Here is an 11,429-nt window from a genome sequence, read left to right as displayed (position 1 = left end):
GTATTGCTTGGCCATAAGCCCTGTCATGCCCCCCCCCCCCCCCCCTCCCCTCGCCGAGTCCCACAGAGCCAAAGGGTGCTGGGGGGAAGGGGGTGGCAGGGGGTGGCCGTGCAGGGACAAAGCGGAGTCCTGGCTGGGACAGCCTCCGTGGGCGAGCGGGCGTGCGCGGTCCCCGGGCGCAGCAGCCTCAGAACACACCTGGGGAGACAAGCGGAGGGGGGGACACAACAGCACCGGTGAAACCCTCCTCGGCCCGGGGCTGGGGAGGGGCAGGGAGGGAGGGAGGGAGGAAGGTCCCAGGAGGAGAAGGAGGAGGAGGTGGAAAGCCAAGGCAGGACCACGGGCAATGGTGAGGGTGGGTACACCTGTGAGCATCACTGAGGGTCACTGCTGCTGCAGGAAGCAGGGAGGAACAGTGCCCCCAGGCCGAGGCGTAGGGAAGGGGGTGACCAGGCAGGGTCTGCGATGCAGGGGACAGAGGAGGAGGGGATACAGGCAGGAGCGACAGCATCCAGAGGGAAGAGACAGACACAAGGCACCAAGCAGAGCCCACGCACGCACCCCTCCTTGCAAGGAGGGAGAGCCCGACCCAGTACTCCCCAGCTAGGGAGGCACCGGCTGGAGCCCCTGCCCATCCGGCAGGGCAGGCAGGGAGAGAGGGGCAGGCAGAGCCAGGGCACACCTGCCTGCAGGCACCCCGCGCTTCCAGGAGCCAGGGCAGGGAGCTGCCCCTCTTCCCGGGACCCCACCAAGAGCACCTCTTCCAGCCCTGACCCATAACTCTGGCAGCCCCCCCACCCCGGGGTGCCACCAGCCACCCACCCACCCACCTGAGCAGCAGCAAGGAGGCAGGGCAGGAGAGCCCCCCCCCCCCCCCCCCTCCCTTGCTGGTGGAGGCAGGAGCCAAGCCCCAGGCAGCAAGTCCCACCCCTCCTTTCCTCTCCCTGCCCCACGGAGGGGGGGCACAACCCCAGCCCCACGCTCAGAGCAGGGGGCAGTGCCACTGCTTTGCTTTGGGGGGAGGTTCGTGCCCCGCTGCTGCGGGGCTGCTGGCCCCTGGTGGCTCTTGCTCCGGTCCCCCCTGGGGACCGCAGGCTCTGCGGGTAGAGGACGGGGTGCCAGGGCTGCCCCCCGATGCCGGCAGGGCGCCGGGGCTGTGCCCACCTGCTCGGTGGTGCCCCGCAGCCTCCATCTCGGAGAGGCTGTAGGCCATGGCCAGCTGCAAGTCCTCGTCCTCATCCTCGCTGTCCGTGTAGAGGCAGACGGGCGAGGAGCTCGGGGGCTGGTGCGTGGCAGGCGGTGGGGTCGAGGGGGGACGTGGGCTGGGGAAGGCTTGCTGCTCCCGCCGGCTCAGCTCCAGCCCCAGCGCCATGTCATCGGGGACACCTGTAGGGACAGGGGCCGGGGACGGGTATCATGTCTGCTCCAGCTCCCCAGAGCTGGCACAAGGCCCCAGCAATTCCTGCCCACCCCACCAACCCTCCAGCTTCAAACCAGGGCCAACCAGGGCTCAGACCAAAACCAAACCTGGATGCAGCACTGCTCGGCCACCCCAAAGGAAGAGAGAGGTCCCCAAAGGAGGAGAGGGGTCCCGAAAGGGAAAGGGCGCTGGGAGGTGGCACTGCCAGACCCCAAGTGGGTCCGAGGTGCCACTGCTCACCATCGATGTGGATCGACTTCAGCTCCCCATCCTCCTCCACTTCCACCCGCTCCCGCCCGTTCTCGATAATCCTGCAGACAGACAGACAGATGGATGGGCAGTCAAGGGCCAGGCAGACAGAGCATCGCAGTGGCAAGCTGCAGGGTCTGAGGCCCGCTGATGAGGGGGTCCACGGGGGCGAGGTGGGCCAGCACTGCCCTCACCGCTTGGTGGTGATGCGCCTGCCGTTAACAAAGGTGGTGGAGGTGGAGACGGAGCGGAAGCCCAGCCCTGCATCGGCGCCGGAGCCGAAGGACGAGGCGAAGAATTCTGGAGAAGGGAGCGACAAGGTCAGTGGCAAGGTGAGGGGCATGGGGAAGGCAGGGGGTGGACCCGGCGCAAGAGGGGACAAGGTGTCCTGGGATTCCCCTGCCAGGTAGGGGCTGGCAGCATCCCTTACCTGAGGATCCTGGGAAGGCAGAAAAGAAGTGGCCTCCCCCGTGGTGCCGGGGGCCAGGTCCTCGCAGCTCAGAGAAGGGCAGCATCTCATCTAGAAGGCAGCCCCCCGCCCCCCCGTCAGCACTGCCCCCATGGCTTGGCGAGCCAGGAGCAGGGCACTGCCGCGGGGACTCCCCACTGCGGCCAGCGGTGCGCTCTGTCCCCGAGCCCAGCAGCTGCCCTGGGGCCAGAGAGAGGCCCCAGAGCTGGCCCCCAGACCCCCCCTGTCCTGCACACACCAAAGAAGTCAGCAAAGGGGTCTCGCCCGCCAAAGAAATCCCGGAAGACGTCGTGAGCGCTGCGGAAGGTGAAGGTGAATTCGGGGCCCCCGGCATCGGCCCTGGAGCCCCCTGGTCCTGCCAGAGGGAAGAGGCTCAGAGTTAAGTGAAGCCTTGGATGGGAAGCCCCCAAAGGGCAGAGAGCCCTGGGGGGCGCAGACCCACAGGGGGAATTCAGATGGGGCCATATCCACGGCTGCGCTAACCCCCGTGGACCTGCTCACCCACTCACCTGCCCCCATGAGTCCATCCTTGCCATAACGGTCGTAGACATCACGCTTCTGCTCTGGAAGGAGAAGAAAGGGGGCTGCAGGGAAGCTGTCTGCCAGGCATGGGCAGGAGCACCGACGCTTCCCCCAGCCAAGGGAGGTGCGGAAGAGCAGGAAGCAAGAGGAGTGAGGTGGCATGAGCCCCTTCCACACCGGCACCACTCCCAAACCCTAGTCGAGGCATTGGGTGAGGATGCACCAGCCTCAGCCCTGCTGGGGAGACCTCATCCCCAAGGCCAGCACCCCAGCATCTCCCCCAAGAACCATTTTGGTGGATATGTGGGGAGGTAACCAAAGCCCCACAAGCTGGGCAGTAAAGCTGGAAGCACCCGCTGCCTCCCAGGGACATCCAGGGATGATACCAGGGTGAGCCCAGCAGCAGGACACCCCGGGGCAAGTAGTCCCAAGGACGGGGAGGGGACACACACGAGACAGAACCGTGGTCTCTTACTGTCTGACAGCACTTCGTACGCCTCGGCAATCTCCTTGAACCTCTGCTCGGCGTACTCCTTGTTGTCTGGGTTCTTATCCGGGTGCCATTTCAGCGCAGCCTTCCTGTACCTGCACAGACAGGCAGTGATGGGCACGCAGCAGCCCTTGGGCTGTAGGGGCTCCCAGGCCAGCAACCCCCCTCTGAGCACACACCACCAACCCTGTGGGCTGGGGCACCCTGAGCCCGCTTCACCCAGCAACCTACAGCCTCAGGCACCAAGCGTGAGCTTCCCGGACTGGTTCTGCCGCCTGAGCAAATACTTGCAGCATGACCCCAGTGGCACAGCCTGCGCCCACCCCAGCTGCCCTCGAACGATGCTCACGGGTTTGCTCCGGAGCCTTCCAGGGCTCTGCGGTGGGCATGCAAGGACCAGGGGTCGCTGTGAGACTCCTGGGGCCAGGTGAGCACAAGCAGCCCTTTCCTCCTGCCTGCAGCTAGCTGGGGTTAACTCAGGCTGCCCCACTTCTCTCACCCACTCTTAGGAAGCGCCCCCAGCAGGGACCTCTGTCCCCTGCCTCTGTCCCCGCCCAGGCAAGTCACCAGTCTGCACCTAATCCCTCCAGGTGAAGCCTCTACCCAGTGAGAGCAGCAAGACCTCGGCACGGTGCCAGGCAGGAGCTGCAGGAGGCTCTGTCCGCCCCTGGCGCTCCACTAAAGTGCCTGGAGCGCAGCAGCACAGGACCTGCAATGGGGCCTATGTCCCTGCCAGGGAGACGCTGCTCCTCTCCATACTAGCTCCAGTCCCCTGACCCTGACGCCAGCAGAGTCCCTGCACCCCAGCCCTCTGCCATCCCTGCACCCTCTGGCAGCGAGAAGGGACACCTCTGAACACCAGCGGGACCCACCTCCCGCCTCCACCCCCAGCCCTGGGCTGAGAGTGGGGACAAAGGGACCAAACCCCACCAAAAGATGCCTTTGTGTGGCAGTGAAGCCCGGCCCCGCTCTGGCCTCCGCACAAAGGAAACAAAGGCTGGATTGTCACCTCTGGAGCTGGGCCCTGTCCCCACTGTCCCCACGGGGAGCCCCTGCCTCGCTGGCGCTTCAGCTGGGGGGTGGCTCAGGCTGCTCTGCCCGGTGGGCTGGGGTACGCCTGCCACGCACTTACGCCTTCTTGATGTCATCGGCGGTGGCATTGCGGCTCACCCCCAGCGCTTCGTAGTAGTCCACCATGACGTGTGCCTGACCCGTGGGGTCACTCTGGGGGGGGAAAGGCAATGTCAGGGGGTCCGAAGGCACAGCCTGGCAGCGCCGGGTGCCAGAGAGCAAGGGTGGGATACTCTGCTCTCCCTAGGCACCCCAGCCACCCCCCCGGTCACCCCGAAACCCCCACCCCCATGGCTTCCCAGAATCCAGTCTGCACCTTGGTCACCTGGATGCACGCACAACCCCAGCCAGGGACCCCTTGCTGCTGCCGAACTGGTGTCCCACTCGCATCATCCCAACTAGCCCAAGCAAGGGGATGGGGCTTCTCGCTGCCGGCCCCGCTGGTTTGCCCAGCTCCCCCCGCCCCCCGCTGCCCCAGCTTCCTCCCGGGGGGCTCTGTCCTGACGGGGGGGGGGCAGCGGGAGCAGCCCGCTAAGGTGCTTAGCGGCTGGAGCGGATTAAGGGCTCAGCGGGGACCCGCCCGTCCCCGTCCCCGTCCCCCCCGGGGCACTTCAACGGGGCCATCCGCTCCGGATCGGGGACGGGGAGCGCGGTGCCGCCGCTCCCGCCCCGCCGACCCCGGGATGCCGACTCCCCGGGATTCGCCCCCCGCCCGGGCGTATCAGCTGACGGGGAGGGCGGCGCAGGCACCGGCACCAGTACGGCACTGGGAGCGCGGCGGGGCGGTGCCGCCGGGGACCGCCCCCCCCCCTCGGCCCGGTGTAAACACGGCGCTCCCGGGGCTGCCCGGCCCGGCGCTGCTGCTGGAAGTTTCCCTCGTTCCCTCACCACCACCCCCCCGCCGCCACCGCCGGGCAGCCCCGGGCTGCGGATCTAGGCCGCCGGGAGGGGCGGGGGCGGCAGCACGGGAAGGGACCGCACCGGACCGGCCCCGCTCCCCCCGTGGCCGCTCCCCCGGTGCGCCACGGCCCCCCCGGTGCCCCCTTGCGCTCCGGCCCCCCCCCCCGCCCCCGCCCCGGTGCCCACCTGAGTGCCGCAGCCGAGCCCTCCCCGCCCGCCCCGGGCCGCCCGCGGCCGGTGTCGCCCGTTTCCCCCCCCCGCCGCGCGCCCGGGCCGCCGCGGGGCCTGGAGGCGGGCTCCGCTGGCCGACGAGCGGCGGCTACAGCCAACCGCGGCGGCGCCGCCTCGTGACGTCACGCGTTCGCCTTTCAGGCGAGTGAGCTCATAAGGAGGCGTGCTTAAGCGCGGAGCGCGGTTTCTCCGTTGCCTGGTCCCCATCCGCCCCGGGGGGCACCTGGCCGGGGGGCTCCTGCCCCGCCACGCCCCGTTCTCCCCGCTCCCCCCCCGCCCGGCCGAGCGCTGGCCGGGTATCGCCCGGCCGAGCCCCGGGGCACTGACCTCGCTCGCTGGCCCCGGTGGTGCAGCCGGTGCTGCGAGCAGAGCGGGGCACGGCCACCACACCCCCCCCCCCCCCCCCCTCCAGGGCTGTCCCCGGGCTCCGCTCGCCCCTGGCCTCCCGCCGAGTCAGCTGCCCGGCCGGTCCCTGCTGGAAAGGCCAGCGGGAGGGGCCGGCGGGAGGGGACAGCTGGGGGGGGTGACTCAGCGCTTTGCCCGGGCCGTCCCGCCGCGGCGGGGACACGCACACACACACGCACACAGAGCCATGAAGGGGTGCAGCCTGCCAGGAGCCCGGCCTGCCTGGCACCGCTATGGCCCCGGCCGAGCATCTCGGCCCTGCGCCCTCCCCAGCCCTGCTCAGGCAGAGAGAGGCCGGGAGCAGCGAGTCACACCGAGAACCAGGGTGCCCAGGGGACAGCCATGCACCGCTGTCACTTTTCCTCTGCATGATCCCTGCCCGGGCAGATGCTGCAGAGGGGCTGTTCTCACCCATCCTCAGGGTCATGGGTGGTCTCAAGACCGCTCACCCGCACCCATGAACCTGTCCTGGCCACATACTGTTCCCTCTTGCTGTCTGGATGGGAGAAGGAGGGAGCCTGGTCTCTCTGGACGGCCGGAGCCTTTTGGATCCCCCGCCACCCTGCCCTGCAGCTGGGGTATCTTCCTCACCTCCTGTAAATCCCTATCTGGGGAGCCTGGAAAACTTTCCCAGCACTGCTTTACCCGGCAGGCTGGGGAGACCTGGGCGTTGAGACAGGCCATTCCCACTCGGGGACTGGTTTCAAGACAGCCATCCCCAAGAAGAGCCCTCCCCAGCCATGAGCGTTGGGCCTGGGGGAGCACTGGGATGGGTGATATGCAAAGGGCATCTGCTGTGACAAGGAGCATCTCCTCTCTAAGGGATGGGAGACCCATCCCCTGCCGTCAGACAGCACTTGATGATTTCCTTGACTGACTGCCTGGAGTATTCCCTGTTGTTGGGGATTTTTTTCCTGAGCGCCACTGCAGTGCTGCCCTCCTCTACCAGCCAGCCCAGGAGCAGGCAGCAGGCTCCCTGGGGTGGCTGCCTCCAGCCAGGGTGCCCTCACTGGCTGCTGGGGGCTCTGATTTGGCCCATCTGCCCAGCAATGGGTGCAGGGCTGGCCCGGGCCGGGCTGGCGTGGGCACTAGATGGAGCCACAGTCTGCTTCACAGGGACACCATCCTGCTGGCTGGGAAGCCGAGGAGATGCCACCAGGATCTAGACGTGTCTCGGCACCTTGCTTTCCTTTCCCTGGCTTTTGCAGCTGATGTGGGGACAAGGAAGCCCCAGAGCTGCCAGGTCTCAGCCCACTCTGTGCCCAGCAGACAGGGAGGCCTCCGTACTGGGAAAAGAGAGGAACCCACATGCTGGCTGGGACTTTAAAGCCAGGGGAACACGTTGCTGCTGCTGCCTTCATGGCACGTGTGTCCCTCACCCATGAGATCAGGATATGCAGTAAGAAGGACTTATATGTTCCTGATGCCCTTAGGGGAGGCCATGCGGAGTTGGACAGTAGGACACCATGGCGCTGGTAGGAGAGAGGACGTAGTGGCAACCACATCTTGCCCCAGAGCTGCCACAATCACTGCCGTACTCAAACCAGCAAAGCCAGCCACCTCGCAGCAGCCGAAGAGAGGCAGCTGTCACCCACCGGTGCCTCACATGGTGCATACCTTCAGCCACAGCCCTCTGCCCTCTTTTCCCTGCCCTTTCCTCCTAGGTCTGCCCAAAGTCCTGGTGCACCTCCTTGTTTTTAGCTTTCCAGGGTCACAAAAATGCTCATGAAATACTCTTGTGGCTTTCTGAAAAAAAAGAGTTTTCAGGTGAGCGAAGCAGGACCTCAGAGGACCAATTTTTTTTTTTTATCCTGGTGTCTTTGTTTAGTCAGCTGTTCTAGCAACCAAAGCCCACCCCTCCGCAAGAAATGGAATTGGGAAAAGGAAAGGAGAGCTGTGGGTTGAAGTGGAAACAGATTTAATAAAATAATAATAAAAAACTAATATTAATATAAAGCACACGAAGTTGTACTCGGCCCATGCAGTGGTGACGAGCTGCGCGCTCCCAGCAGCGGATGCCAGGCGTCGAGCACTGCGAACACCACAGCTCCAGCGAACACGTGACGGTCACCACAAGCGGGCGAGCAGGCCTCGGGAGCAGAACGACGGGTGAGACCCTCCAGGGGTGGCGACCACTGAGGAAGAGGCCCGTCCCCAGCAAACTTTCCAGTTTATAGTGAGTGTGACATTTATGGTATGGAACACTCCCGTTGGCCAGCTTGGGCCAGCTGCCCTGGCTTTCGCTCCTCCCAGCTTCAGCACCTGCTAACTCGAAACTGGTAAAGGCCTTGGTCACTACGGGGACCCGCACACCAGGCTGGCACCAACTAAAACAAAGCGTCTTATCAGCTTTGCTCTCATTGAATCCGGTGCTGCAGCCTTCCCAAAAATGCAGCTTTGCTGAACAGAACATTGATTTTATCATTCTGTCCCAGTGAAACCAGGACACCTGGTTGCCCCATCTCTTAGGAAGCCAACGGAACGGCATCATAAACTTGTGCTATATTATTATACAAACCGTGTATTAAGAGAGAAATTTTTTTCAGTGCTGCACAACATTTCAGCTTTTGATTTCCTCAGGGAGCACAAACCCTTTCACAGCCTCTTCAAAACTGGCAATTACATTCTGCAAAATCGTATTCTTGGCAATTTTTGAGCTGTGGAGTGATGTGCTTGGTGAGTCGCGTGCCCACTGCTCCCCTCGTTGTACCCAGCCGTCTCCCCTCCCCTTCTTCTCGCTCCCTGAGGGAAGGGCCCCGCTCTGGGGCAGCCATGTGGAGGTGCAGCAGGGAGGGAGCAGGAGCCAGAGCCAGTGGGATGGGGTGAGAAGTGGTTGAGAAGAGCGAGGCAGGCTCCTGTGCCACTTCCATGCCACCTTCCTCTGCCTGCCTGCTCCCAAGAGAGACAACGGCGGTGGCCACAGCCATGCTCCCCATGTTTGGGCATGGCCACAGGGCCGGTGCAGCCCCCAGAAGAGGGATCAGTGGGAGCAGCGGGTTTGCCCACTTCTGGAATGTCTGCACCAGGATGAGGACCCCCAAGCGCAGGAAGCTGGTGACAGCTGAGGTCGTCCCTTGAGAGGGGCATCCATTTTAAAAATCCATATTCATTCTTTTACCCCCAGTCCTGCTGTCTTATCCAAGCAGCCTTGCCCAGCTTCCCTGACTTCCCTGCACAGCCGATTTCTCCACACCCTCGTGCTTTCGATGCTCCTGGTGTTCCTCTCGACAGCCGTGCTCCCAGCCACCTGCCCAAGCTGCTCTGTTCTCATCCCAGCTGGCTTTTCTAGAATTGCACCTTCTAGCAGCTGGGGAGCACCCAGGGAGGCAAAGTCATCCGGGTGCTTTTAGCGGAAGTTGGTGTAGCAGGACAGAGAAGTGAAACCAGGAAAGTCAGGGTGACTTTCGTCCAAGCGAGGCAATGACTTTGGGCTGGATTCAGCGACCTGGTGGACACGGGCTGTGCATCCTAGGCACCGCCCTGTGGCAGCGCTCGCCTGCACTGAGGCCGGGGCTGCTGCCCCAGCCAAAACCCAGTCAAAACCGAGGTGCTTGCAGATTTTAGATCAACAGAGTCAGAGGGTGGTGGAGGTGGCAGAAGCCCATGACTACATGAGGATATCCATGACGAGCACAGGCACAAGCCCAGGCAGCAGCTGAGCTTCACAGCAGCATAGGGCTTCACCCCATCCCTAGCACATGGTTGGGAACAGGGTGGGCTGCAGAGCCTGGATAATTCTGTGGTGCTCGAGAGCAGGGCAACCACGGGTGAGGCTGGGGGCTGCATGGTCTGGATCTGACTCCAAGGGAAAGAAGATCGGATGCAATGAAAAGACTGATACCACACACCCCCTGCAAATGCTGGGGAGCCCTTCAGCCACGGAGGGGAGCAGAAGCTGCGGCTGACACGTCACGGGAAGGGATTCTATTGCAAAGCAAAACCTGATTTCACTCACACTCATGTCCACACACTCCCAAGCACCATGACCCCTGTGTCCAGCTGGCTTGGCCAGGATTTTCTGCAGTGCCTGGTAGGACTGGGGTCACCGGCTGTTTGGTCCTCACTGTGCCCTCCAGCTGCCTGCCCAACCTTGGCCCATTGCTGCTGTGCTAGGCATGGCTCAAAGGTGAAAAATAAGCCAAGCAGGGTGAATTAAAAAAGCAGATGGGGCAAAGGCATTTGCACTAGAAGAAAACAAGAAAAAGCACAAAAGAATGCTGGTAAGCAGCCTTCTGCTGTTTTCCATAGCTGCCAGTGACCAAATACCAGTGCAACGCTGCGGATGCAGTGAAAAAGGCTGTAATTTGAATGCCACCTGTAACAAAGCAGTGTGTAAAGAATCACCTGCTAAAATTGACTTTTCAATTCATCAGGCCCACACTGAGGATTTTAATGGACATAACTGAGGGTCTTACTGAGCTGCTGATGGCAATTTTTAACAGAGCTAGGAAAACTGGGGTAATTCCGAAGGACTGAAGGGCAGAAATCATTCCAATTGTTAAGAAAATAGACTGGTTGACCCAGAAAACTCTAGGTGACTGATAATACCAGAAAAAAAATAATCAGAGAATTAATTTTGATTCTGTCAGCAGAGAATTAAAAACTGAAAAATACATTTAGTACTGATCAGCCTTGTACCAGAGAAGGCAGGTATTGCTATGCAAACTTGATGACACCTTTCAGCACGATTGCATGTCTGGCTCACTCAGATCAACACCACTGGCATGACATCCTTACTTGGAAGTTGGCAGGAGATAATGATAACAGCATTCACATAAATCATAATATTGCCAGGAAGAGGTATGGAATAATCTGTTTTCCATGTCCAGGGAAGAAGGAGGCTCACAGCTGCTGTCAAAGGTCTTTCCAGATCTACTTTTTGTGTTGTTCTAGAATTTACCTCGGCATGCAAAGGCAGCCTGTTTATATTGCTGCATTGCTGAGGACACACCAGACGCATCGACAGCAAACGTGTGCTTGTTAGCCAGCAGCTGTACTGCCGAAGGGCCTTTGTAGTAGGGATCCCCAGGGGTGGGTGCAATGCCCATAGTGTTTACTAAGAAAAATTTGGGATAATGCTAAGCTTGGAGGGGTAGTAGCTAGTGAAGGGCACAATTAACTAGAGGGAATGGTTTAGAATTGCCCCGTTAAAAGCCGCATGGCAGCAAAATCTGCTTTAATGCAGCAAAATTTGCTTTATCTCAGCAAAATTTGCTTTAATACAGCAAAATGCAAAGTAATTCATTTGGGAATTGGGAGGAAGGGGCAGTCTTGTCACTTACCGCTCTGCACATCCACTTGCCACCCTCAAACTTTATCAGTGGTAATCTGGGATTCATTTCAAGACCACTGATTAAAACACCAAAGCCAGCAGCACCTGGCAGGGATCCCTGCAGAAGCCTGACAGCCCTTTGCTGATGATTCACCACGGCCAACCAGCACTTGGGCACTGCCTGGCCAGGCACCGTGCAGACACTGCTGCTCGCTCCCTGGGACAACCTCCACACTACAAGCCGGTTACGTTACTGCCTTTCCTTGGAGCAGACCTATAATCTCAAGGAATGAAACCAGGCTTGGTTGGCAAGGTGGGTTTTCCATGGTTAATTGATGCCTAGTAACGACGCTGAGGGTCCCCCAACACATGCAGGAACCCTCCGTACCTGGCTCTTGCC

General features: G+C 61.7%; 1 protein-coding gene across 2 annotated transcripts; it reads right to left on the bottom strand.

Annotated features, from left to right (window-relative positions):
- Positions 1–109: 109 nt before the first annotated feature.
- DNAJB2 (DnaJ heat shock protein family (Hsp40) member B2) lies at positions 110–5,333 on the bottom strand. 2 transcript variants are annotated; one of them, XM_086465364.1, is made up of 10 exons: positions 5,308–5,333; positions 4,283–4,374; positions 3,136–3,245; positions 2,648–2,701; positions 2,377–2,493; positions 2,100–2,189; positions 1,864–1,969; positions 1,661–1,731; positions 1,165–1,386; positions 110–198 (listed from the first exon to the last, which is right to left on the bottom strand). In XM_086465364.1, exons 2-10 carry the CDS (start codon positions 4,345–4,347, stop codon positions 188–190), a joined length of 846 nt encoding a protein of 281 aa, XP_086321490.1. In that variant the 5' UTR covers positions 4,348–4,374; positions 5,308–5,333; the 3' UTR covers positions 110–187. The 2 variants fall into 2 exon arrangements, with proteins under 2 accessions (XP_086321490.1, XP_086321489.1); XM_086465363.1 differs by lacking the exon at positions 110–198 and having other exon boundaries at positions 983–1,386.
- Positions 5,334–11,429: the final 6,096 nt, after the last annotated feature.

Source organism: Leptosomus discolor, chromosome 5 (assembly GCF_034619465.1).
Source record: "Leptosomus discolor isolate bLepDis1 chromosome 5, bLepDis1.hap2, whole genome shotgun sequence".
NCBI lineage: Eukaryota > Metazoa > Chordata > Aves > Leptosomiformes > Leptosomidae > Leptosomus > Leptosomus discolor.
This window is presented reverse-complemented; position numbering and strand designations above follow the sequence as displayed.

Bases quoted from the DNA above. Each gene is read 5' to 3' on its own strand.
- DNAJB2 (XM_086465363.1), bottom strand. From the start codon at position 4,347: ATGGTGGACTACTACGAAGCGCTGGGGGTGAGCCGCAATGCCACCGCC. The intron at 2,494-2,647 runs GTGAGTGGGTGA...TCCCTCTGGCAG, and splicing joins GGATGGACTCATGGGGGCAG to GACCAGGGGGCTCCAGGGCC. The intron at 1,970-2,099 runs GTAAGGGATGCT...TCCCTTCTCCAG, and splicing joins TGCCTTCCCAGGATCCTCAG to AATTCTTCGCCTCGTCCTTC.